The 26,284-nt window shown below is 41.5% G+C and overlaps 1 protein-coding gene across 3 annotated transcripts in view; it reads right to left on the bottom strand.

Annotated features, from left to right (window-relative positions):
* Nucleotides 1–7,851: 7,851 nt before the first annotated feature.
* DAPK2 (death associated protein kinase 2) overlaps nt 7,852–26,284 on the bottom strand; it is a 56,314-nt gene continuing 37,881 nt past the window's right edge. For 2 of the 3 annotated variants that reach the window (XM_063346525.1, XM_063346523.1), the window contains exons 5-10: nt 25,801–25,930; nt 24,608–24,656; nt 23,902–23,928; nt 19,940–20,092; nt 18,503–18,548; nt 15,918–17,616 (exon numbers count right to left, since the gene is read on the bottom strand). In XM_063346525.1, coding sequence (XP_063202595.1) covers nt 16,981–17,616; nt 18,503–18,548; nt 19,940–20,092; nt 23,902–23,928; nt 24,608–24,656; nt 25,801–25,930 — 1,041 coding nt within the window. In that variant the 3' untranslated portion in view covers nt 15,918–16,980. Of the gene's footprint in view, nt 11,182–11,722; nt 11,804–11,940; nt 12,031–15,917; nt 17,617–18,502; nt 18,549–19,939; nt 20,093–23,901; nt 23,929–24,607; nt 24,657–25,800; nt 25,931–26,284 lie in introns of those variants that run through there. The other variant, XM_063346526.1, reaches the window with a different exon arrangement.

Raw genomic sequence — 26,284 nt, 5'->3', positions numbered from 1 at the left:
AATTATTTTAAGAATTCAGAAACAAGTGTCCCAAACAAACACCTTCTCAACTGCACACCGTGAGGAAATTAGAACTCACTTATGATGTGCATCGCCAATTCACAATGAAGGCTTTCTCTAACATTGTGCATAATAAAAGGACTAAACCACACTTTTTTGTTGTGCATTACAAGCACACAAGTGTAAGCAAGTAGACCACAAAGAAAATATGCATCTTCTTACTATGACCGTTACTGTATTGAAATACACTGAGTTGTACTAATATGAAGCCTCTGATAACAAACCACCTTTTAGTAAGACTGAGTCAGACTTATCCTTCTTCTGTACGCTAACCTGTAACAGACTTAATTTCTCACTGACTTAAGTCAAAGTAGACTGAGAAAGATACTGACAGGACACAAGGCCAAGAGAAAGAACATTTTAGCTACCTCTTAATAGTACTTAATATACAATGACTTAATTAAACTCCTCAACAAAAATCAGAAAATTAAAAAAAAGTTAATTGCCTTATCAGTCGTAAATTCAGGTGATGAGATTCAATGGGGAAAGTACGTCTTACAATCCGCTTTCAGGTCTTAGTACAGATATAGTATGTAGCATAACAAGCACCGCCATGTGAGATATATTTACTTGAGTTGGTACCATCTGTATTACTCATGAGCAATGGAGTGAAATGGAATGAGATTGATTTACAGTCATTTGGGTCATGTGTTCTATCAGCTTTTCAGGAAGGCCTCACTAAGCTCATTTTTATGCCCAAGTAGGAGACAAAAACAAAGATATCAGACTACGTATTTTGGCGGATGCATTTTGGTCCTATATAACACAACTTTTTCTTGAGGAAAGTTTGCTTGCCACAGCCTCAGAGGCAGGTTTTTCACTGATTCTTCCACTAGGGAGTGGAAGAGAATCTAATTCTTTTCACAGATGTTCCCTGATACGTGGGTGCAGCTTTCCTTGCACTTGCAGAGTTAGCAACATAGCCCAAACCCTGCTGGGGACTGTTGATCAAATATCTACCTTTAGCCACCCTTCTGGAGCCTGAAGGATTCCCTCTAAGACAGCGAGTCCTGTCAGCTGGTTGAACTGAAAGCCCCATAGCTCGAGGCCTCCTGCCAGAGGACAGTGCCATTTGGAGCGATAAGAATTTTATCACTCAGTGTGTTAATTCCAGGCTACATTTTGCAGAAGGGGCAACAGAAGGAATCATTACATCTATCACAGCCTCAGAAAGTGTACCTATCTGCCACTTGCAGCTAAATAATGCCTTGCAAATATGTAATACCTTGTCAGCTACTTCCCCTTACATATCTTTTTAGGGGGCAAAGAATGCTGCCTCCCTAATGAGCACCACTCATACTGAAGGCATAAAGTTGCTTCAGCTGCATGCAATGAACCACTTACCTGAGATACATACAGCAACTCCTGAACAACTCTCAGCAACCCCCAGAATTCAGCCCCATGATTTTCAGAATGTTTTCTAAGAAGGTACAAAGCAAAAGAAGCAAAAACACTGTCAAGGACAGGTCAGTCACCTTCCTTTCTAAAATTCACCTGCTGGAGCTGGACTGCAGATCTGTGTCTCCCAAATTAACACTGTTCTGCCCAGGGTCTTTCAAAGTTCCTGCAGATCACACACTGCAAATTTTATTAAAGATCAAGCATACATAAGCAGTAACAACAGGTGATGAAGGGAGAGACAGACACTTCAGATCACAGCGGGTCATAAGTATTTTAATTAATGTTAATTACAGAAATTGCTTGAAGCATGACAGACTTCCAGTGCAGATTTTGTCATGAAGAGCACACATTGCCTGTCCAAAAGACACTGAAAGTCATGTCCCAAACTTGCAGGCAGCATTGCCATTTTTGTGTCTTTCAGGTTCTCTTTTGTTTTTACCTCAGGTTGAAGAGACTTTTATTGCCTTTTTTTTTTTTTCTTAGGAGAGTTTTCTAGCAGCAAATAGGTTCAATTGTGTGAGTACACCCTGCTTGGTCTATCTTTAACACAGGACTTAAGTTATTTGAACAGACAGTTCTAAACCAAGACAGGCTAGGCATGACATCCAGTGGCGAAACAGCCTGTATTACCCCACATTTCTTTGGCCCATGTAACTTCCTGTTACCTCAGCATCCTAACGGGGAAACCCATCTGAACAGTCCATTAGGATTTGCTTCACTCGGAGTCAAAGCCATCAAACAGAATAAACATTACATTCATCATCATTAACCGAAAAACATTCCCAGTAACAGTCTGTAGCCTCTTGAAAGGATTTTCAAAACTAAGGGAACGAACATCTGAAATTCTCCCAGTGTGACTTTTAAAAGAAATAAACAGTCAGTGCTCCTTGAAATGAAAAACCTGAGTGGAAGTACAGTTTGGGGTAGGGAAAATAAGGCAAGAAAACTGCCAGAGAGAGAAGAGAGAAAGAACGAACTTCAAAAGCAAGACAGTAAAAAAGGAACCCACATGGTCTTGAAAACATGTTCCCTGATTTAAAATTTAGAGAAGCATACTAGCATGTTTATCTTCATTCTGTTTGCCAGAGATTTTGTTTGGAGGTCTTTTCCTTCCAGATATTCTTACAGAAGGTCACTGCTGTTTCTCAAGTGATTCAGGCCCTGCCTCCCCTGTCCCATCTGCTCCAAACCGTCCTGTAGGAACATATTCCTAAGTAGAATATATCCATTGAACTTACATTTTCTGTCTCCTCGTCACTTACGCTGCAGAAACAAACTTTTTGTTTGCATGAAAACCGCATCACTTTTTTTCCACAGTATTTTATGAAAAGCGTAAGCTGGCAGATTTTCCTTATGAACATATGGATCTTGTTGATAAAGCTATCTCCAGCACTTTGTGCTATGGTATGTAGTCTGTGTCACCCCAGGTACGTCCCACCCATGTTTAGGAGGCTGTGAGAACCCTTCCACTAAAACAAAACAGCAACTTTGAGATGTGCTATATTTAAAAACCCTTGGTGCAATTCTACAATTTCTTAATTATCATATCCAACAAACTGTCTGCCCTCTGAAGTGCATTAAAAACAGATACTTAAGAATAATCTTGCAGCCCCTATACTGCAGATCAAGGTGAAGGTGTAGTTTTTGAACTAGAATTTCTCATGTACTAAGTGCAGTGACTTACTACACCAGGTTAAGCTGAACAGCTGGAGGTGTCGTTTCTGAAAGACACTAAATGCTTTTCAGCACTATTTTTTTTTTTTGAAAAAAAACCAACAACAACAAAAAAAAGCTTTTCAATTACTTTTCAGCACCTTGTCATAGGTTTTGATAGAAAAAAATTTCCATAATCTTAACGGGTTCTAGATGACTCACAGAATAACGATAAATTACTACTGCAACCCCCTGCCCTTCAATGCTTGTGACTTGTAAAGAAGGTCTCACCTACCAGCCAAAGAGAAAACGCAAAGATTAAGAGAGTATTCTAGCTGACAGCACTTTCCTAAGAGGGCTCCAGACTGAAATGAGGCTACCATGGCAGCGGCTGTTAATTGAGGCTCTCAGATCACTTTTACATTAACAGTTTCTCTCAAGAATCAGCAAGCATGAAGGAAAGCAAACTCTTTCCTCTCCCTATCATTCCCTCTTTTGCTAAAGGGCAAAGACAAACCCTCTCAGCAACCAAGTTCAGCTGTTAAAAAGAACAGGGTGTAGCGTGGCACTTTGGCCCCAAGTCCCTGCTCTGCCACAAAAACAGAAGGATCATTAGGACTCAGTAAGCCCTTCAGTCATTATCTAGTAGGCACTTAGATTCCCACCCTCCACCTGGAGCTGGTGGAGCTGGCAAAAAGCACCTATTCTCTCTGTATATTTATTATGTGAAGAAAGTTCAGCATTCCCAGCAGCAGTGCAATGAACATGGAATTACCCCAGAAAGACACAAGAAGGGGTCGAGGAAAAAAAGCATATCTGAAACCTAACTCTTCATTAGGCTCCCTTTCTTCGATGCTGTACTGGACTGTGGGAAAGCGTCTACGTCTGTTTGGAGGCAGCCCTAAACCGTTCCCTAAAATCAGGCACCAACCTCCTGTGCGGAACATCAAGTCTTCCGTTCAACGCAGCTGCAAGGGGTGCTGCTGCTTCTATATTGCATACAGGACTTGGAGGTTGCTCAGATCAAAAAAAGTGAGCATTGTTCTCTACCCTAGTGATCAGGGCTCTCAGCTGTGAAAAGGCAAGAGGTCTGCTAGCCACAAGCCCCACAAAACAATTTACATCTTTTAGCTTAAAATGCATTGAAAGCACATACCATTGCAGTCTAAATGGCCTCAACTTTCAAAGCAAAAGAAGGTTACATCAATTGATTCCGAGCATTGCAACACAGGAAACCAGGTCTGCAATGTAGGTATTAACTAACTAGGAAGAGAGACTACAGGAAGGAAACAAGCAGCTACTGCTCCAGAGAGCAAAAGCTGAAGGATGGATCTGGTTCAACCTCACTGCCTGCAACTATGAGATACCTCTGCATGCAGAAAACCCTCCTTTAAGCTGCATTACACAGGTTCCTCTGACTGTGGTCTGAAAAAAGCTGTATTTATCAACTATGGCAAAAGCCAAGGTACTTGTAGCTAAATGTGCATGGCTATTCTTATCTCTCCGTAAATGATACCAGGACACACTGGACAAGAAAATCATAAATTGCCTGACATGCTCTAGAAAGCCCAAATCTAAAGACCTAAATCATTTTATACAGGTTGCCCTGCTAATTAATCAATCATTTTATTTACTATGGTCCCATTTACAATATAATTATAGTGATTTTGCATTAATAACATCAGAAAATCATATGTTCTCCTGTATAATACCTCTCTTCCAACATCGCGCATGTCGAATGGAATAGTTCTATGAATTCAGTCTTTAAGACAAAAAATTAATCATAAATAAAGTTAGGCCAGTATTTGCGTAACAGCACATCCCTGGGCCCCAGTCACAAGTTTGTTAAGTAGCAGCGTCTACTTCTGGACCCTGGCATGACAGGCCACCACTGGTAAGTGATCTGCCCCCAGTAACTGGCTTTGGACCTGCTTCAATTACACATCTGCCAGCTTTATATCTTTCCAGATGTTCTACAGATTCCTGTAGCATTTCTTCCCAGCAGAATAACCAAACACCAAGAAAGAACCTGGAATCTCTAATTCATTAATTTGCATTATAACAGTATAAATACAGGCATACTACATATTTAAATACTGAATTCTACCACCACTAGCTTACAGAGTGCTCCCGCACCAGACTGAGAAAAGCCTTTCTTCTTGCTTTGATTCAGGTGCAGATGTAGGGAAATGGAGTACTCTAGATGACCAAGTAACATTACATATTCCAAATTTTTCATGATCAAGGGCTTTGAGCCATTCACATTTCAAAAATCAGACTTTGCTTGTTGCAGACTTTGTGTGCTGCAGCTTTTAAAGGCCCAGCAGGAGCAGAGACAAGACTAAGGCTCAGCACTGAGACCAAAACTAGGACTAAACTTAATTTAGCATTTCCTGTCCTCTGTCAACTGAATGAGAAGCTTTAAGCTAAACATTAGAAAAAATTTTGTTTCAAAGCAATAAATGTAATGAAATTTAAATTTCATACCAGTACATTACAACATATTTTAGGTAGATAGAGTAAGAAGATTTTAAAAAGCAGCCGAGTTACTTCAAAGCACCTTTTTCCCAAATAATTGTTGTACTAAGACAATTTACACACTACTACAGGATGCCGCAAACAATAATTTTTAACACAGCATCATACGTAGCTTATCAGGCTCATCCTCGGAAAAAAAAAGTATTTTAGGACACTACTTTTCCTACCTGATTTTGTTGAGCAGATATCTCCCATCCTAAAAATGCCTGTGACTGAGCACAGTTCCAAGTAGGATAGGAAATTGTTACACCTCAGAGACTGATGGTCACACATTGTAGGAAAGCGCTATAAAAAGCTAACGCTCAGCAACATGCTCTTCACCTAACCCCTCAAAAATAACAGCAAACTACATCAGCAATGACACTGCGAGGAGAAACCTGAGAAGTTAAGTCTCTGGTGTGCAGCATAGAGCAGCACGTAGAGCTGAAGGCCCACGCTATTAGACCTCTGAATAACTTAATAGCCTCACGTTTCTGACATGGGGTATGCTGCGCACAGGGCACAGCCACAGGCTTGCTGTACAATACCACGCTCAGACCCACAACCAGGTCAGCCATTCCTTCCCATCTTGTCACACAGCCAAAGCCCACTCTCCAGCCCATGAGGGCTCCCCAAGGCTTTTCCTCAAACCATCCCTCCCTCAGCAAAGTCACTCACTCTGATAAGGGCTTCTCCACCATCCAGAAACCTCCACATTCTCAGCTCATCACAAGCTCTGCCCCTGAGCCTCAGCAACACAACTAGTCACCCCAGCTGAGGCACAGCTCTGGCCACTCCCCACAAGCACTCCAGTTCTCCCTGCCCCAGCTGGACGAGGCCTGCTATGATAGCACTTCATCAGGCTCTTTATCATCTCCAGGTGATGGTTCTCTGCCATCCCTGCCCAACAGTAAGGTGTGTCTCACCCACTGCTGCTTTTAATTCCTGTCACTGAAACATGTGTGCTGAAAATAACGTACTACCTACCGCTCAAGCACTAAAGCTGATAAAGTTTGAGGTTTATGTGAAAACAGATTAGACATCTAAGAGGAAAATATGGAGAATATCAGCCAATTCACAGAGTGACCATATATAGAGAGATAAATGCCTCTGAGTCCTCTTCAATTCTCAACTCCTGAATAGTTAAATATATACCACTTTTTTTCCCTGACACATACAGCTTCCCTGATCTACATTCAAATGTGGCTACAACAATACCTCTTATTAAAAGAAAAGAGTCACCAGGTGCACAATAAACGGAGTCAGACAGCGTAGACCTGAGGTAACACCTGAAATAGTGCCCAGAAGGAGCCAAGCTCACCTCACTCCCAGAGGCTGTGGGGCACTGGGGCATGGTGTGGAGATCCCGATCCTGAAGAAGAACCACGGTCCACCGTGGCCCAGCAAGCCTTCGCTCTTGCTTCAGCACGTGGCTAACAGCAAACCAACTAGCCTTCTCCAGCTAAAAAGCTAGTTAGTGCTAAGATGACAGCTCCTTCACAGTCCCACGCAGAGCCACAGCAGTCCTCCCGAGGCAGCCATGCTGATCTGCTCTCCCCGGGAGCCCACCTTTACCCCTAACCCCGGCTGCCCGCGGGGCCTCACCTCAGGTGAGGGGAATGGCGGTAATGGCCGCCCGCCCCCGCTCCCTCCCCCTCTCCCTCTGGCAGCTCTGACTGCAGCCGTCACGTGCCCAGCACGAGGGCAGCCCCTCACAGCGGCTCGTCCATTTTGTCCTCAAGGAGGGAAACCCGCCGCTGCTGCTCCAAGCCCCCTCCCGAACCCCGGGCTGGGCTCCAAGCTCCGCTCACCGACCCCCGAGCTGCGGCCCCTCACGGCTCCCTCCTCAACCACCCACCCCCGGCGGGGCCGACCCGCGTACCGGCTTCCCTGGGGCAGCTCCCGCCTCCGCGCCGGGCCGCACAGCCGCGAAGGGAAGGCCGGAAGCCCGGGCCCGCCCCTCGGCGAGGGTCTTCACTTCTGCTCCTCTCAGGTGCGTTCCTCGAGGGCTGCACAAACACAGCAATTTCCACGTCACCGAGGTTTTGGGTTTCACAGTGATGACAGAAGGACTGACCTTTCCAGAGAGACAAACCAGCTCGACCCCACTTGCCTTCTTCAGACCAGCGTGCCAGCTCGTGTGGAAAGAAAGACAAGACACTGCATCCTGCTTTGCAAAGTTTTATTAGCAAATCAGAATAACAAATATATTTGCTACTTTTGACACTCTGTACTGTTTCCAAGTACATAAAAAAATCAGTATTTCTCTTAATAAAAATAGAGGCACACAGATTTAAAAACGTCACCACTAAAATAACAATAAAAATAGTCTTATTTTAATAAAAATACTTGCTTTTTTTCAGACTATGACTCTGCTTATCTCCCAGTTCCTTACTGCTTAATACACAGAAAATAGATATTTTTTTCTCCCCCACAATTTACAGTAAATTCTGTAACACAAATTGTTCTATTGAAGTGTACTACATCTCCCCTCCCACCACCCCCCTCCCTTCTGTGCTTTTTTTTTTTTTTTTTTTGTCCTTAATAAAAGGAACCTTTGGGTTGTTCCTCAAAACCCACCCATGGTAAAGAATGAAGCTAAGCCCTGCACTGAGAAGGTGTCCTCCAGTGCTGTAAACAGAGTTTAATTAGACTATATCTTCCTGAAGCAGGGATGAATTTCCACCTCATTGGAATAGAAGGGAGATAAATACAGAGGACAGTACATTTGGAAAAAAACCCACCACAGTAAAACTTCCTAATAAATCACATACATTAGTCCTGAGAAGAAGAGATGATACACCCGCAGTGTGCTCCTATCTGGGGCAGTCAGGGGCAGTTTGGCCTGACGGGAGCGCTGGTCGTTGTGGCTTCTGGCCAGTGAACGCCTCATCACTCGGGAGCTACCTGAAGCTACGGACCCACTGAGTGCCCTAGAGAAAGGCCAACCCTGCTGCTCTCCCGTGGCTACGGCAGAGTACTGTCCTCAGCTGACCCGGGCAAAAAGATGACCGAAGACCAGACGCCACGAGCTGTCTGTAATGTCTTTGTTAAAACACCACCTTACATCTTTTATTAATGTAGAATTAATAAGCTGGAGCTTACGGCTTCACATTGCCTTACTCCTCTGTCTGCCTTTCTGCTGCATTCCGTCTTGCTCAATAGTTACTAGGATTTTACCTAAGAATGACCTCATCTCCAGGAGAGCACAAAATAATGATGGAACAACCTAACAGCTCTTTTAACCAAGGCTTAATTTTCAGAAGTGCAATTTATGCACACATCCTGAAATCTCTAATTTGGAAACTAAAGGTGTTTTGAAACTCGAGGAATTCAGAAAAATACCACTGGCTCCGAGTTTATTTGGTTTTCCATAGCCCAGGGAATGAACTAAATGATAACACATGGAACAGGGAAAGCAGGAAGCAAGATTTGGTAGGTAATACATATTTTTTTCCAAATATATATTTTTAGTGTTCTATTTATAAAAGATTCCTTTCAGACAGTAAAACAATAGCTTTTCAAATTACTGCTCCCTGTTAATATACATATTACTACAGGATACTAAACATTTTGAGGATTCTGTCTCAAAAATTACACAGAAAACTCAGAAACACACCCTTCAACTGAATGTGAAGAGAAGCCCATGCCCTGCTCCCTATCCCTTAACCAAGCACATGTCACAGGCTATATGGCAGCACAAGACATGAAATAGAAGAAAATTAAATAAATAATATCAAACTGCAGTGCCATATTTGCCAAAACATTCATTCTCCTGCTTCCACAATTCCTACACCTACATTCTCTTTCCCTTCCTTCAACCTTCCCAGTCCAGGTTCACGTCCGCTCCCTACACGTCCCTCTCATTCCTCTCCACTGGTTTCCCCCACACACACCATCTCCTTCATTTTGTGTTTCTTCCCTCAAATCCCACTTTCTGCCTCTCTCCTCTGATGCTGCTCCTCATACATTTCTTTTCTCCACTGTTTCTCCCCCCCGCCCATCTCCTTCATTTTATGTTTCTTCCCTCAAATCCCACTTTCTGACTCTCTCCTCTGATGCTGCTCGTACATTTCCTTCCTTTCATAGAAATATTTTCTCATTAACTGCATTTTAGTCTCTGCCTAAGCAAAGATAACAAAGCTACAAATAAAAGTATCATATTTTTATTTCTTTCTTAGAAACTGGAAGCCAGGCAAAATAAACCTGACACTAGTTTTCAATACCAGTTCACACCTTCAGGTCTAAAAACTCAGCCTAGAAGTGACAACCATAAAGCCCAACAAAACCAGTTTCCTTGTCGATCTATAGTTGTTTCTAGTAGGCTTGCTTTCTGATTTTTAATAAATATGAACATCTAACAACAAATATACTCAGTGAAAAAATAACCTAGTTTATGCACATTTTTTGGTACCAATTGAACAATACTGGCTTAGAAACTAATATAGTTAAAATGATGCAACTTCTAGCACAAAGAAGTTACATCAACATCAAAGTGCTCACTTCCTCAATTTTGAATACAACCCCCGGAATAAAAACACAGACGTTTGAAGTTCGGGTTACATGTAAACAGCACCTATGTAAGTAGGTGTTAATGAATTTCCAATTGTTGACAATAAATTAAAACAGTAACAAAGTCTAATAAAGATCATCTCTTCATATACCTTGTGTTTTTAAGTGCCCTGTTTTGGTGAAGCATCCTGCCATCATTCTGCAAAAACACTGCATTTGGGTGCATGTCAGTCACTACAGAATTTTTTTTTCTTTTTCATCCAAAAATTGCCCTGGCCCATCTCGTCCTCTCAGTGGCCAGAATCAGTTGTACTCAAATTGACAATGGCAGCTGTGTTAGTCTTCATCCGAAGACGACAGCTAGAGCACAATTCTTATTACAGTACAGAACTGTTTACTGCTAGATTCGTGAAATCAAGCTTATGATATGTAATGGCACTATGATTTTCTCGTCAATGACAGCAATAACAGAGTCCTGCGCACAGCTAACAAAACCTGTCAGATATCTGCCATCAAACATTTATGCTATTAATAAATATAAAAATTGTATTATAAAAATTCCTTAAGACTCAATAACAATTTCCCTGACAAATAACAATGCACACAGTCTAAATCATTGTGCGGAATGTGAATTATTCTGCCATAAAAGAATATCAGTAGAAACCCTACATCCTGAGTGCAGTTGATATCACAAATAGATTAAAGTATCACTGAAACGCTCAACATGTAAGAGCACTCCAATCGGTGCCCTGTGCTGTGGCATTTCCCCGGGAATCTGGATCCCCAAGTTTCTAAAATGCTCAGTAGGCATTTAATAACACCATCCAGCTGTTGGCATAGTTTGAGAAGTGAGAAGCATCATACCAAGGATTCAGACAAGGCGTCAAGGTCTGCTCCCAAGGCTGCTTTTTTCAGCAAGGATGAACGTTTCCTCTGCCTCCTGCCCGTGGAATGCTCATTACATTATGATATGCTGCTTCTCCTCTGATGAGTGGCTTTTCTTTGTGAAAGATCCTCGCTGTCACTTTCACAGTTTCTCTGAAATAGAAAGCCCACAAAGTTTTAGTCACATAAATGAGATGCCATGCTCCTAAATATGATGTTCTAATATTATTTAGTGTGTCATCCATTGAGAAAAGTGTAGCTAACAGAAATCTCACAGAGTTTCACTCCAGAAGGTCCCAGGCCCGGCAGGGTCCCCCACCTTCCATCACAGAGCTGGGCACAAGAGCAGCAGCGCAGAGTCCCTCTACAGCTGCTCATTTCTGGGTCAGACAGCACGGTCACTGCTACGGTGTCCAAACATCATCGGCAGCCTCCATGCTGCTCCTTTGCAGAACAAATGGGGCTACCACCTAAAGGTTTATACAGTCACTGCCTCTCTTGCCCAACATTTCTGTCACAGTGACACAACTTATAGCAGCATTAAAGGCACACAAGAGGTGCCACAGTCGCATCTGGTCTCCCACTCAAAACCATTGCCATGCTGTTGGGATGCGCATCCATGTAAGGACAGCAAAAAAATCACTGCACAGTAAAATCAGTCCTTCTCTTCTTCCCCTTTGAGAAATGTACCTACCAAACTTTCATCTTGTATTAGGACCTTTTTCACCAGCGAACGAGATAAGTGGTTGCACAATGAGACAATACGGTAAGAAAGCTATGGAGAGAGGGAAGAATGAGAATTTGACCACATATATGTAGCACAGACATAGCCAAACACATCTCTATCTTGCCCTCCATCCCATCAGGCTTGGAAAGCCTCACGTGAGAAGAATTAAATGCTCACTGTCATACCTTCCATCGCCTTCTAGCATACTGCCTTTTGAAGTTTTCCATGTTAACAACAGATGCTTTCCGAACCAAAGCCTGTCGCTTGTCCACTGGCTGGAAGATAAGAGAGCAATTTTATTGCTTGGCTCCCTTTGGTGCATAAAATACATAAGATTCTTCATGTGCTCTGGAGCTGGCTGAAAAGAATGCTGTCTGGGGGAGCTGTGGATTCATACAGGTAAAAGAAGAATAAAAATAATTAAATCTAGTCCACCCTGTGCCTGGACAGGACCCCTTTGATCTCAAACAAAATCCTAAAACTAGTGTACAGTCAGTGGTCACGCTTGGCCCTGTGCACAACATTGTTCAGAGAAGTTCCCCTGCTGTCCCTTTCTAGCCACTCGACCTGGCACAAAAGGTGTATCACGTGGCACAGACTTTGCTCCAGCCTCCACTTCTGCCTTCTGCTTCATAATGAGCCACACAAAAACCAAACAAAAAGTCTGGGAACAGCTTTGCTAGCCAAAGGACAGGATGAAGGACAGTTCAACAGCAGGGAGAGATAGCTAAGGGGATGCTAGAGGGTGCTAGGGCAATGCTTTCACTTTGTGAAGTCGCTAAGGTGCTTCTCAGTACACACCTGCACCATCTCCATTTTCTCTGGATCGAGCTCCTATCAGCTAGCCTTTATTCTTGTCCCTCTTTCTCAAAGGTGTTGGGAGAGCAATGAAAAGGTTCCACAGAGGCCTGACAGGAAGGAGATGGAGCTGTTGTCAGCACATCAACAGCAGCACACTGCTGCTCAGGGGGTTGCACGCACTTGCTAGATATCATGACAGAATAGAACTAAACCCAGCATCATCACACTGTTAGCTCCCGTGCTACCTTCTAAATTTTCAGATAGAAGTTTGAACATTTTGCCCTTTACAAGGATATTTTAAAACCAAAGATACATTATGGTCCTTTCCTAACTTCCAGCATGTGGCTTTTCATTGTATTCTAACGTGTCTTTTCTGAATTGGCCTTTTACAGGGTTTTTTTTCACCAGGATGATTTAAACATCATAGAAGGAAAAGAAAAAAAAGTTGTGCTGGGCTACAGAGATTTCAAAGGTACGTAGGTAAGTTTGAGGCAGTCATTTCAGATCTGAAGATGGAGAACATGTGAATTCATGTGAATGTGAAATACGGAATAACTTCGGAGAGTAGTAGCTGCACTCTACAACCCAAATATTAAACTGGTACCAGAGAGTAGCCCTTTTCCTGCATCTCACGATGCTTTTGATAAAACCCTGTCTGCTTATCAAAATCTCAGGAAGGCTCAGCTAACCTGCCACTGTGAGTAATCTTCTGCAATTAGTCTGAGATTGGCAGATCCCAAGCAAAATTAGAAGGTGCCCAAGAAAAGTAAATCCATGACCAGCTTTGGTCAACACTGGACTCGCCAGGAATCACAGAATAGTTGAGTTTGGAAGGGGCCTCTGGAGATCATCTAGTCCAACCCCCTGCTCAGGGCAGAGTCAGCTACTGCAGCTTGCCAGGACCATGTCCTGCTTGGGTTTCAAAGGATGGAGACTCCACAACCCCTCTCAGCAACGTGTTCTGGTGTTTGACTGCTCCTTTAGAAAACAAGTTTGTTTGCTGTTTTTAGTGTTTAAATGGAATTTCTTTACTTCAGTTTGTGCATACTGCTTCTTGTCCTGTCACTAGATACCATTGAAAGAGCCAGGCTCTGTCTTCTTTACTCTATTCCACCACATATTTATACAGATTGAGAAGATCTTCCCCAAGCCTTCTCTTTTTGATACTAAACAATCCCAGCTCTCTCGGACTCCCCCCTTTTGACAGACACTCCACTCCAATAAAATGAGAAAAAGTTAGCTGTCATTTTGTATTAGTGATGAGGATACATGATACAGCATATCAGAAAAAAATTAAGGCTTTGTCCTTTAACCATATCCAGATTATAAGAGCACAAGACATTGACACCATGGCAATAAATATATGAGGAATGAATTGCTATACCTGAGTATGGAAAAATAGGAAGAAAAAAATATATGTCAGAGTTCAGACATGTGCCTAAAATTTGTGGATATCAATCTGGTGTTAAGGAACAGATGTTCGGCAAACCCTGACACAGTCCTGAAACGAAGCACCTTTCAACTCCAAAACCCCATCAAAATTTGCATAGACCAGAAAACTCTATCGGACAGAGTGAGGGGAAAAAAATTCAAAACCAGATCTGGTGAAAGTGAAAAAGCCGAGAAATCAACCCTTCAAAGATTATGGAGTTTATGGAGTGACGGCAATTCCAGCAGTTCTGATCTGCATATATGGGAGATGGAAAACCCAGAAATACTTATACTGAACTGGACTGGAATGCAAACAAGCCAGACACCTGAAAAAGCAAGAGTACCAAAGGAGAAGGGAAAACACATCACTGAGGATTTAAGCATTTTTTTCAGCAAAATAATTGATGTTTATGAGACAAACAAATTCACTTTTCTCATCAAATGCTATAGTTACAGCACTTGTGCAGCTATCTCAGCAGTAATTCAAGGAGCCAAGCTATCAGCTGGGCCTCTTTCTCATTTAGATGTATACACCGTTTGCACACAATAGAACTGGGACATTTGAGCATTAAATATCATTTCCTCATGCTGCAAATGGCTAGCACAGTGCAACAAAACACTAAGTAGAAATCAATTTGGAGTGGAAAAAAGGTCATTGGCTAAATGTCAGCTGTACAATCGTCATGAAAAATTTCTGAGCACCCTTTCGGCAGTAGAACCATTGCTGAATCAAAATAGCTCACTTTACAGTACTCCAGCCTGTTAATAACTGCCTCTCAATTTCTAAGTAGCCTGCAAACCAGTGACCTTGTCATTTTTTCAATCAGAGTATCTTCTCAAAAGCAGTATGTCAGTGACCTCCTTCAGCTCAGAAAGCACTAGCCTCAAAGACTGAGTCACAACAATATTAACCTCACCCAAACACGCTCAGGAACAGAGTGGCCTCACTTAATGTTCCTTCTCATCGTGCCAGTGCATTTGTTCACACAGAAAATCTACGTGAACAGAGAATATGAGATCGTGGCTGAGGGAAGGCAGACTTTCTGTCTTGAGAGTCTTTTCTGCAGATATTAACTCTCACTAAGCTTTCAGTTACTTTTTAAGGATTAAAACTCTCTCCCTCGTAAAAAATCCTGTGTTCTGGTTCCCCTGGACAGTATCTTGTGGGTCTTCCAGCTCAAAGGAACCTGCAGAAGTGATGACTGAAGTGTTCTGAGAGAATAAAAAATGGATATAAGTCAAATTCTCAATACCATTTATCACAGCAGAGCCCAGTTCTCCCCACCAGCTGGCTAGGGACATCTCCTGGCTACTTTAAAGCTTTTGAAAATTTTACAAAATCTTGTGCAAAGAAAGATGCCACAGAAAGCACATCCAGTTTCCATCCTCACCAAGTACAACCACAGAAGTAACAATATCCCTACTGAATAACTGTTTTCAGAACTCTGAATTTTCATCAGCCTCTGCATGTCCTTATGAAGATGTGGCAATGATGGGTCCTGTACTTTACACAAATTGGATGACAGTATGCTTTTATCTTTCTATCTTAAAGTAGGAAACATAATTCTTAATAATGTTATGAACAACAACAATTCAATTTAGTTAGGTCATTAACTTCTCTGGAAAAGGAGGAGGGAGGCTGGGCAGTGAGAGACATATTGTAATATATATATATGCGTGTGTGTATATATATACAAAAAGATCTAGATGGACAAAAAGATCTAGATGGACTTGAGCAGTGATGCAGGGATGCCTGGCTACTGTCTCACTGATTCTTGTAGCTGCATAACCGTCACCTTGCAGCAAATGCATACAGCTAAGCAAAAGGGCTGTAAATTAGCTGCAGAACACAGGCTGGCAACGCTTTTCAGTACACAGAAGCTTGACATCTCTTTTTCAGTCACCAACTATACCATTAGGCTCAATTGCATCCTGCATAAATAACTATTTATTGTGTTCAAAAATGAGATGGGTACATCTGTGCATATTAATACAGTATAATCAAATGACTTACTTGAAATACAAGACAGCAGGGCATGATTCAAGTTTGGGCCAACTTTTCTTTTACTTTTTAAAACTTAAGGAAAAAAAATCTCTACAACAAGCACACTAGTGTCAAATCCCACACCATAGATTAAATTAGTTGTAGCTTTGTCATCTTCTTTATGTAGAAAGCAAACCAGAGGTCTATGTTATCACTTATCACTCACAAATTAATATTTGCACTGTAAAATTACATACATAGTTATTTGATCAGTTCAGTACAAATTCCCAATTGTGACTTTTGAATAGGATTTCTTTGGTATAGGATAGGAAACTTAGCTGAATTTTAGACTAAAGGATCAATCAACAGCTAACGCCTTTGATTGTAAAAGACTTCACCCTGCGTAGCTGGCATAAAAAATAATCTTAACTTTTCTTCATCAGCAGCCATTTCACAGAGAATTTCCACAGTACTAGCTAAATGTTAAACTACTACACCATTTACTCTGTTTTACAGGACAGACGTAACCTTTGCAAATACTTCTCTCACATGGTCTATAGAAATGCTTGCATGCAGCAGCTCTACACAACTGTTTTCTTCATCCAACCAAAGATGCTTTCCACGAGATTTTTTTTTAGTTTCCAGGCACCCAGCTTCTAGTACGTACAGAGTGACCTACTCTTTATTCCAAATTAATTACTTAATAACCTTCAGGAACTGTAGTACACAACGAAGTATGATACAGGCAATGCAAAAGGCTGTAGGGTTAGATGTGTCCATACCACTGTGATAATCTAGTTCCTGTAAGTTCAGATACTGAAGGTGGGAAAAAAACTTCAACACTACAAACCACTGGGAGGTTTTGGTCAGCATCTCGTGCAATACATCAGAATTTCTAGTTTATAGTTCTAGGTGATGGGTTTTTTCGTAGAACCTATGCACTGAAAACTTCTTAAACTGCTGTACATTGAAACAGGCAGCAAGGCCTGTACCTAACCTGATCTCAACATTACTGATTTGATTCTGCTACAACAAGATTCAATCCTGCAAGGAATTCTTCACAGCGAGATCTGTTTAACAGCTCCATTAGTGATTCATTAATATCTTTGTTGAAAACAGAGTCAAAGTTTCCATTCACACAGGCTTCATTTTCCAGTTGAAAACTGCTCATTAAATCCTGTATCCACTTGAGTTCCTCAGAAAGTTCTTGACTGAGAGATTCGTACTGACTCTGCAGATCAGCATATTTCCCGCTTATGCCTGTAAGACTAGCGCCTACAGTCTTGATATCGTCTTGTAGATGTCTTTTCAGGGATTCAATTTTACGGTATTCATACTTCAGCTGAGACAGCTTGTGCCTCACACTTTCATTCTCTTCTTTATACCAAGCTTCTTTCTCATTATAAATGGAAACCAGAGCATCAATGTCCTCCTGCAAGGAATCGTGGGATGCAGCCAAAGTGCTGAAACCCCGTTCCATAAGTGAAATGTCCTCAACTACCCGGGCAAAGCGCTCAAAGTTGATGTAGGTATTATTGGGAGGCATACTCGAATGGCACTTTATGGTGTACTCTCTCAGGCGTTTTGTCTTCAGCTGTGTGTTCTCAACCTTCTTGTTTTCTTGGACTTTGGTTTCTTCTTTCAGCTGGTGAGTCGTCAGACAGAGGAACCAGTATTATTGAACGTTTACGTGACAGTGCAGTAATTCAAAAACTCTACACAAAGGATGCAGCCTGAGCTTCCACAATGCTGGGAGATTCTTTGCTCCCACAGATTTTCCTTCATGCATTTGATTAAAAGAAAAAAACGACAGACACTCAAACCCAAAAATAAATGTGACAAGAGATGTGCATTCATTCCAATGTGATAAATGTAAATAACAGGGCCGACATTTATTTTCATGTTAATTTTTAGCAGTTAGCAGTCTCAAAGCTATCAATATTTGTAAGAAGAAAAACAACAATCCTGAAAACACTCCAGTTAATGTTTTGTGCAGTGCAGAGCAAAAACTGAATTTCAAACATCCTCATTAGTCATGCTGAGATTAGCTAAATGTATTTTCAATAAGAGACTTATGCACAAAAGCAAGCAATGTTTATGATGAAAAAATATATACAGACACACAAATTAACACGCTCGGTTCAGCAGTTGTATCTTGAGAGTAATTATATTTTCCCCATTTTCCTGTCAACTCTCAACTCAAGAAAACATGAAACCCAAGATGTGGCATATATGCATGCAAACAGAGAAAAATGCAAAGCACAGTCTAATGTAGGATACTGTAAGTGCACCAAACATCAAAGCTTTGTCCCCCTCTTTTTGAAAGTTAGGATAATAAAAGAAGTCATTTCCAGAAATCTGAGGATTTAGTCAGACCCAACCAATTTCTTTCCAGTGCATCTCTTGGAGACACCAAGGGTTTCTAAGTACTTAGAGGACAGTTTTCTGTTCAACACACCAATAAGAGTGAGAATATTATCTCTGCTTTGCTCATGGTAAAAAGCAAGATCTGTTTCTCTACTCAGTCTTACCGTTATCCACGGATGAGACAAAGCTTCCTGAATTGTAAGCCGTTTCCTAAAAAACAACACAAAAAACCTCACAGACTTGAATAAGAAATACCTTATACACAAGTCCATTGACCCACGCTTCTGCCAGGCTTTAGGAAGCATTCATAAATTATCTTGATAAAGATAATGTCAGGACTAACTCTCAAATTTCAGGGTTATGTTTCTCCATGAGGCATACTGCTTGCGTGTAGTTTAGTAACTGTTCTAAGTTTCAATAAGGAGCTGCCCTTACTCCACACAATTTTAATTCTTACTTGATCACAATCTACCTGTATTTTTGTGTATCCTTCCACAGAAAGTGGTAAAACATTACTTTGTTTTGTTCATCCTACATGCTTCGAAAATAAATCCCTTCTATGCACCTTTAATACGACTGTCTCTGAATCAAGCTATACAACAATAATTTTATCAAAACTGTCCTTTGGAACACTATATTACAGCGCTGCAGGAGCTGCTATTTCCTGAAAGAACAATTCTGAGAGGAATGCTTCAAAACTAATTAAATCTGATCAGTCCTAACTTCCTTCTGTGTTGCGGCAGTTTGGTGAACGGCACTTTAAGAGCTTGGAGAATCAAAGGCAGGAACACAGCATTGCACAGGGACTGCCTCTGTGCATGGGACAAATATCAATATCACCGACTTGTCCTTTCTTAAAAGGAGGTTGCTAGACCTGTGCAAACCTTTCATCAAAACCCACCTCCCCTAACCTATTCTGAGGTTTTGAGGTCTGAGGATTTGCAGAAATCCTGACCGAACAGCTTGCCTCTTTCTCTGTAATACCTATTTTCTCCCCCAATGAAGCCATTAGAAAGAACTGCAAGGCCTGACCTTCCTCCAGGATGAATAGGGTTATGCGGAAGATGCTACTTCTGTGTACACTTTATTAAAAGCAAGAAAAACTAAAAAAAGGTCTGTAGTTCCTGTGAACTGGGAATAAAGATCTGGATAGCCGTCACGCAAATTCTAGGCAATTGCAACAGATGCAGAGAGACTAAAGGAACAATTCTACTATGAGCACGTGTGAAGACGTTTCTGCCCTTGCACGACTGGGGGCATATTCTGGGATCATGTCACCACCTTGCAAGTAGTTCATTATAGGCTGAAATAGTGGAGTGGTGATTACCCAGTACTAGAGATTCTGCACACTATTTTCAGCCCTTCACCTACACCCTGTTGTACCAGGCTTGGCTCAGGTGAGAATTCAGTCCCGAAAGAGAAATTTAACTGAGGAGATTTGGGTCCCTTTTGTTAGGGGGCAACGATTAACCAGGGGCACAGCAGCAGTCTGGCTCTTGAATGGCAATACACACTACAGGCAAAGCTTTGCAGATTAGTCGTCATGCTATTTCACCAGGTTTATCTTAGAGACAAACGGACCATTCTGAATTTTTACTTACCGTGTATCTTTCACCAGGAGTTTCTGAATAAAATCTTTGGCCAGGTCACTGGTATTGCTGAAAAATTCTTCATCAAATTCATAATTCACAGCTGTGATGTTTGCAAGCGTTTCTTGTTTAGTTTCTCCAAGGAAAGGCGATGCACCACTAAGCCTAAATAAGCCAGAAAGAAGAATCAATTGGAAAAATAAACAGCAGAGGTCCCCTAATGAAATTACAGTGACGGTGTAATATACTTTCGGGGCATTTGTGGAGCTCGCGTTGTAGCAGCCATGCCACGTGGGAAATAAGAGGTCCAGCTTTGGCTTACTACAGCTGTGCTTATGACTCAGACTCATCTTGAAAGTCTCTAGTGCAGCACTAATGTGTGCACACAGATAGGAATGCACAGATTCTCCTAAGTGTCTCACTGAAATCATCGCTAATCAAAGTAGAAAAAGCTTCAGCTGAGGATAGTCTCCATCGCCGTGAATCCATGGCTTTTGCTTTCCTTATTAAACTGTCTTTATCTCAACCCACGAGTTTTCTCACTTTTACTCTTCTGACTCTCCCCACCATCCTACCGTGGGGGAAGTGAGCAAGTGGCTGTGTGGTGCTTAGTTGTAGGTTGGTGTTAAAACACGACACAGTACCAGGCAGAAGCTTCTATCAGCTTCAAGCAGATAAAGTAGTGTTTCTATAGATTTTTGCGGAGCGGACCTCAGGAAAAGCCCTGCCCCTACTGCTTTTCTGTCTGCAAAGCTACTGACAAGTTCCCTGCACAGTGGGTTCAGCCAAGAGACCTTTCTCAGCTGGAACCAAAACACAATGTGTGATCAGAAGTCAGGTGCGTGGCCTTGTCTAGGGGCCAACTCCACCAGAGAGGTAGGGCCACACTGCTTGTTAAAAGGAATCCACAAACAAAAGGACTTTGGCTGCAATAAAATCCAACTGTTTCTGAACAATGCAAAATTTCATTCTGTTGGCACTTTGCTCCAACTGCAAGGATATAATGGAGACATCATCATAATAAAATGCTATTCAGCAATCTGTACTTAGACAGAAAAAGCTTTCGCCCTGCTTTGCCTATCTCTCAACTGTGACTGACGACCTTCATATTTGATGACTATTTACCTCTGCTCCATAAAACTCAAGTGTCACAATGGATTCATTGCAGACTCCTCCTGCCCTGCCTCCCCTCCCTCCCTGCCCCTCCCCTCCCTCCCTGCCCCTCCCCTCCCTCCCTGCCCCTCCCCTCCCCAATCCACAGGGATGCTGACTTGCAAAAGTCTGATTTACGGGAAACGTTATTTATACCAAGGAACTTGATCTCATTCCTTTTTAAAAATCTGGGCTATTATTATGCTTATCTGTTATGTCTAGCTTTGATAGCATAGTTCCAGGATGCAGCAGGCTCAAAACAGGACTGCAGCAAACTCCTGGAATCTAAAATGAGGTTTTGAATACTGAACTGCTTGCTTTCATGGTCTCGCTCAACAGACCTTTTACCTTGTCTGTATTGCCACCACCGTGTTGACCGGGAATTTGGGGGTAAGCAGAAAGTTAGATGGGACCACCTGGGCCATTCAGCCCAGTCCCCAGCTACCACATGTGGTTTTATCCACAGAATAAACATTTGAGTGCATACAGTGTTTCCTCTCCCTCTCTGATCATACAATGACACCAAAGCAACTGACACAGCAAGGCAGCAGGAATAAGGTCCTCCAGTTGTCTTTGATGCAGTAAATTTCACCCCAGTCAATCTCACTTCTTAACAGTTTTTACATACTCCCTCTTAAGCTTTTGTTCCATTTCTGTTAGCCACAAAGAAGGCTACAAGCACGCACCTCACTACAGACCACGGGCGTTGCTCCAAAACTAAGGCTTGGAAACCTGCCCTAAAGCCTTGGTTTCTTTTCCCTTTCCCAAAACTGTGCCATGAAGCAGCTGTAATTCCACCTTCCCGCCCTTTGCTGGAAGCCAAAGCCAACAGTCCTCTATTCTCCTCTCATTTTTTTTCTCTTTGGGACTCAGTTTTAAGGTCTGTGAAATGGGAGGATTCTCAAATCCTAACATCCAATGCAAATGACTTGTCATATCCTGACTCAGTGCCTGTAAACATCTAACAGCAGACCTCAGTAATAGAGGCTTTGCCCGTACAACCCAGTGAATCACTCCACTGGTTACTGAATTAAGGACTTGTAGGCATTTTGATATCTACACCCGACTATGGCATCCATTTGATTGCTGCCATGTTTGCTAAAGTAGGCAGTATCATTTAACACACCCCATTTTTTCAGAATTCTTCAGAACAAAAGGCTTTAAAATTACCAGGAAATACTAGTTAAAGGCATACAAATTTCTAGTGCATAGCGTACCATGCAAGCTGACACCTCCCATCATAAAAAGCATGCTTTTTTTTTCCCCTGATCATTTGTAGGGAGATGATTTTCAACCTTGATTTCTATGTCAATCACTACTAGCCAACCAGGTAAAACAGATCTCCTACACTGGATACAGTACAGAAACCCACTTCACTATTCTGCCCCCAGGACAGAACTCCCAGTGCAACAGAAAAACCTCAAGAGCACCTGGTTGTCTGTGCATCACTGTAATAGCATGGTAAGTATCTCCACCTGCATATCTTCAACTCTTAATTAAGTTTTCCTCTCACCATTTATGAACACACATAAACAGCAATTTACAAAGTTTAATGTCCTGTCAAGTACATGTGTCACTGAAGACCAGAGTGCTGATAAAAAGCAAGGGCCTGGACAATATTTTAAACCCCTTTACCTGAGCTTGGGCTCAATCCATATCCCTATCTTTTTCTGCACCACAGGACACAATGGAATTTGTTGGTCTGAATCTGATTTCTCAGATTCAGACCATAGCTCTTTTACAGCTTTTGGGCTCTAAGCCTTCGGTATAGCCCAAGAGTGAATTTAATTCCACTACATCTATTTTCCACGCTGAAAAGACAATCTCTCCCTTTCAAGCCTCCACGCCTGTACTGAGCCCTGAGCCATGTAGTGCAAATCCCTCTAATACTAAAGGAGTGCACATCCTTTAAATTTGGCACCAAGTTAGTCCTCTGAGTGTCATTAGGAACAACAGAAGCTCAGGGCAGGAATGTCAGGGTGAGGTATTTCCAAGCATGCAGTATCCACCACGCACTGCTCCCCAGCAGTCACAGGAGCTTGCTTTCAATGGACTTTGATGCTCTCCTATCAAACCAGAGGAAAGAAGAATTCTTGAAGCAATGAGTGCTGTGCCTCCAGGGCATGCATCCATTGTCACGCAAGCAGTTTCACAAATTGTCAAGCTCCATCTTAAAACTCTCTCAACTGCTTGTCTCCAGGATGCCCATGGAACCTCATTTCTTTGAGACTCTGAGATTGTCATAATTTCCTACTTTTATTTATTCATCACCAGTTAACACACTTTTCCTCTAAAAAGTATCTTTTCTTTCCCTTGTGCTTACTGATTGCAATGATATTCCCAACCAGCCTTTGCTTTACAAGCTTTAACAACCCCTTTTCTCTCCTGTACGATGAATTCTTAGTTCCCAGAGTCAACTTCTCTGCTCCTATCCCAGCTTAAATTCACCTTTTTGAATACGGGCGACCATATTTATGCATAGCAAACTAGACTGCTGCCTTTACAAGCAAATTAAAACTTCCCTGTTTTCACCTGAAATAACTCACCTTGGAAATGGAACTATTACACTTTCTGTTTCTATTCTCTCCACACACTGGTAGCTCATAGTCATTCTAGAGGTCCCATAAGAAGCAGAAATGCTCAGTGATGCTAGAGACGCTTTTTCTTCGTCTGCTCAGAATGCCCCTCTTCTTTTACCCCTTATTTTAAACCTGAAAAGGCTGCAGGATAACATTTGCCCATTAGACAAACCACTGCCCACCCCCTGTGTGCAGCTCCTTTCTTTAGTAAGACTTCTACAGAAGTGAATCTGTTGTACTCACAGTATGTAGGTGATGACTCCTATGCTCCTAAAAAACAAAGGAGATTAATTGGAGGGGTTCTACGTGACCTGTATTCTTCTTAATGAACACAATATGAAAAAGTCAATAGCAGCTGCTATACAGGCAGGAGAGCCATCATGGCTTTAGATAACTGCTGATATCTCTCAAAGAAGGGTGTTCCAGGGAAAACATTAATTTTACTTATAACTTCAAGTAACGTGGCTATTTGAAGTCTCTTTATGTATTTCTATTCTAGCAGGTATTTACTGCATTACACATCAGAAATACCAAGAAACAGACGCAAGGATGTTTTATTTGGGGTGACCTCTTTTGCCTGCCTTCTCAGCAGATCAGATTAGTACGCAGGTCTCCTCTGCATGCAGTGCTCTTATAAATAAAGCTGTCACAAGCACTGGAGGAACATGTTTTCTTTTAAGAGTTCTCCTCTGCAGTGAACAGTGGCAAACTGTTTAACTCTATAACTGCCATCACTAACGTTTTTCATTATAATTTTGAAGAAATTAAATGCTTCTCTTTTAATTAATGCATAAAAAATGTAAAGACAGAACAAAGAGTTATTAACTGCACTTAAGTTTTTTGTTTCATTTTGTTTTGAATTTGTTGCACTAGAATGGATTCTATTGAGCAAATTGTGAAAAAATAATGGTAGAGCAGCTTGGGGAAAAAAAAGAAGTTAAAAACTTACCACATATCTGCAGCTAGTCCAAGCGGTTCATAGTTTACTATTTCTGGAGCTGTAAGAAAAAAATGGATCAAACTTCAGCAACTGAGGTAACAAATTTTTACCAGGCTGAATTGAGTAGCAGGTCAAGAATTACCAAGGGGGAGAAAGTGGGGCGAGAAAAGGAATGGTAGTTAGAGGATGCGCTGTTTATAGTTTTAGAGCCCTGCCAGGAATTCAAGTTCACAGGTGTCCAGAAGAGATTATTTAGAGTAACTTGGACTATAATGCAACTGAAGAACAAGGGTGAAGCAGATATTATACACTAATTACAGTGCAAATTATAACAAATAACAAATTATTTCACCTCCCGAGGATAACGTTACCTCTAAGAATCTGAGCTTTTGCTTTGTTTTTCACTGGTGCCGTTAAAGCTCATTTCTAATGTCCAGTCAGAAACAGCAAGAGATTGAAATTACATGCCAGACTACATTGCTGTCCATGTCAAACCCTATTATCTTTATAAGAAACATTTCCTTACTGGAAAACGTCTCCATATAAGACTGCATGCAAAAGCAAAGACCCAGCTGAGGTAATAAGATGAAAAAAGGTGTCTGTAGCAGTTGTGTTTAACTGGAATATGAATTACAATTCTCTCCCCGCCCCTCAACCCCTAAAAACCAACCTCAAAACCTCTACTTGGAACTAGTAAAAAGGAGTAAGATTAATCCAAAATCCAAGCAAGACAGATTAGAATTATGATCAGTGAGTAACAAAAAGAGAATCAGGTGGAAAAACATAAGGGGATGTGAGGGGTTTGTACTCAACAGGTGTACAGTGTGAGGCAGTTTTATCTAGAAAGGCAATGACAGAGATACCCGTGTAACTGTGTACCCGTCTACTACAATGCAGAGAGCTTACTTGCCCCAGGCAACAAGTAAAAAATTATAATTTGTGTTTGCAAGGTTTCACAATCTCAATCCTGAATTTACATCTCTAAATATTTATTTGGCAGCAACCTGCTCTTACAGGAGTAGCACATCTGGTTTATAGAAAGCACTTTTCGGCTATTCCAGAAAAATAAAGTAAACCTCTAGATTTAGGTGACCTTCATACAAATGATATTGAAACTACCTCTATCCCTCACTTAACTTTGAACAGACATCTCAACTTCTGCGTGGAACTTGCAATATGAGACAAAAGAACAGGTAACTCACCTACAAATTCTGGAGTTCCAAAAATGTTTTTAAATTCAACTCCCTCTTCTATTTTGTGAGCCAGGCCGAAATCAATGAGTTTGATGTGTGGAATAGGGATATTCTTGTCTAGAAGCATAATGTTTTCAGGCTAAAAATAACAAAAGATAGATCTTTGTTATTATAATATTAATATATCGGGAAAGAGAGTTCTCAAGTACTTTTTTTTCTTCACATAGACAACACTGTAGAACAAGAAACACATCCCTGTGGCTAACAATTTCCAATTCATTCTTTTGAGAAAGGGATGACAACTGTGAAATTTGACATCATTGAATGAACCAGAACTTCATAAAAGCAAAGCAAATCTAGTAAGAGTTATACTTTCATTCCTTTAATTTTATCTCATACAAAATCTGCCTTTTTGTATCTTCCTGCTAGCACTCTTAAGCTTATTTTCTTAATGATGGCTATTGTCAGGATGAAAACAAGATACCCTCTTTTC

This window comes from Chroicocephalus ridibundus, chromosome 9, assembly GCF_963924245.1.
Source record: "Chroicocephalus ridibundus chromosome 9, bChrRid1.1, whole genome shotgun sequence".
Taxonomy (NCBI): domain Eukaryota; kingdom Metazoa; phylum Chordata; class Aves; order Charadriiformes; family Laridae; genus Chroicocephalus; species Chroicocephalus ridibundus.
This window is presented reverse-complemented; position numbering and strand designations above follow the sequence as displayed.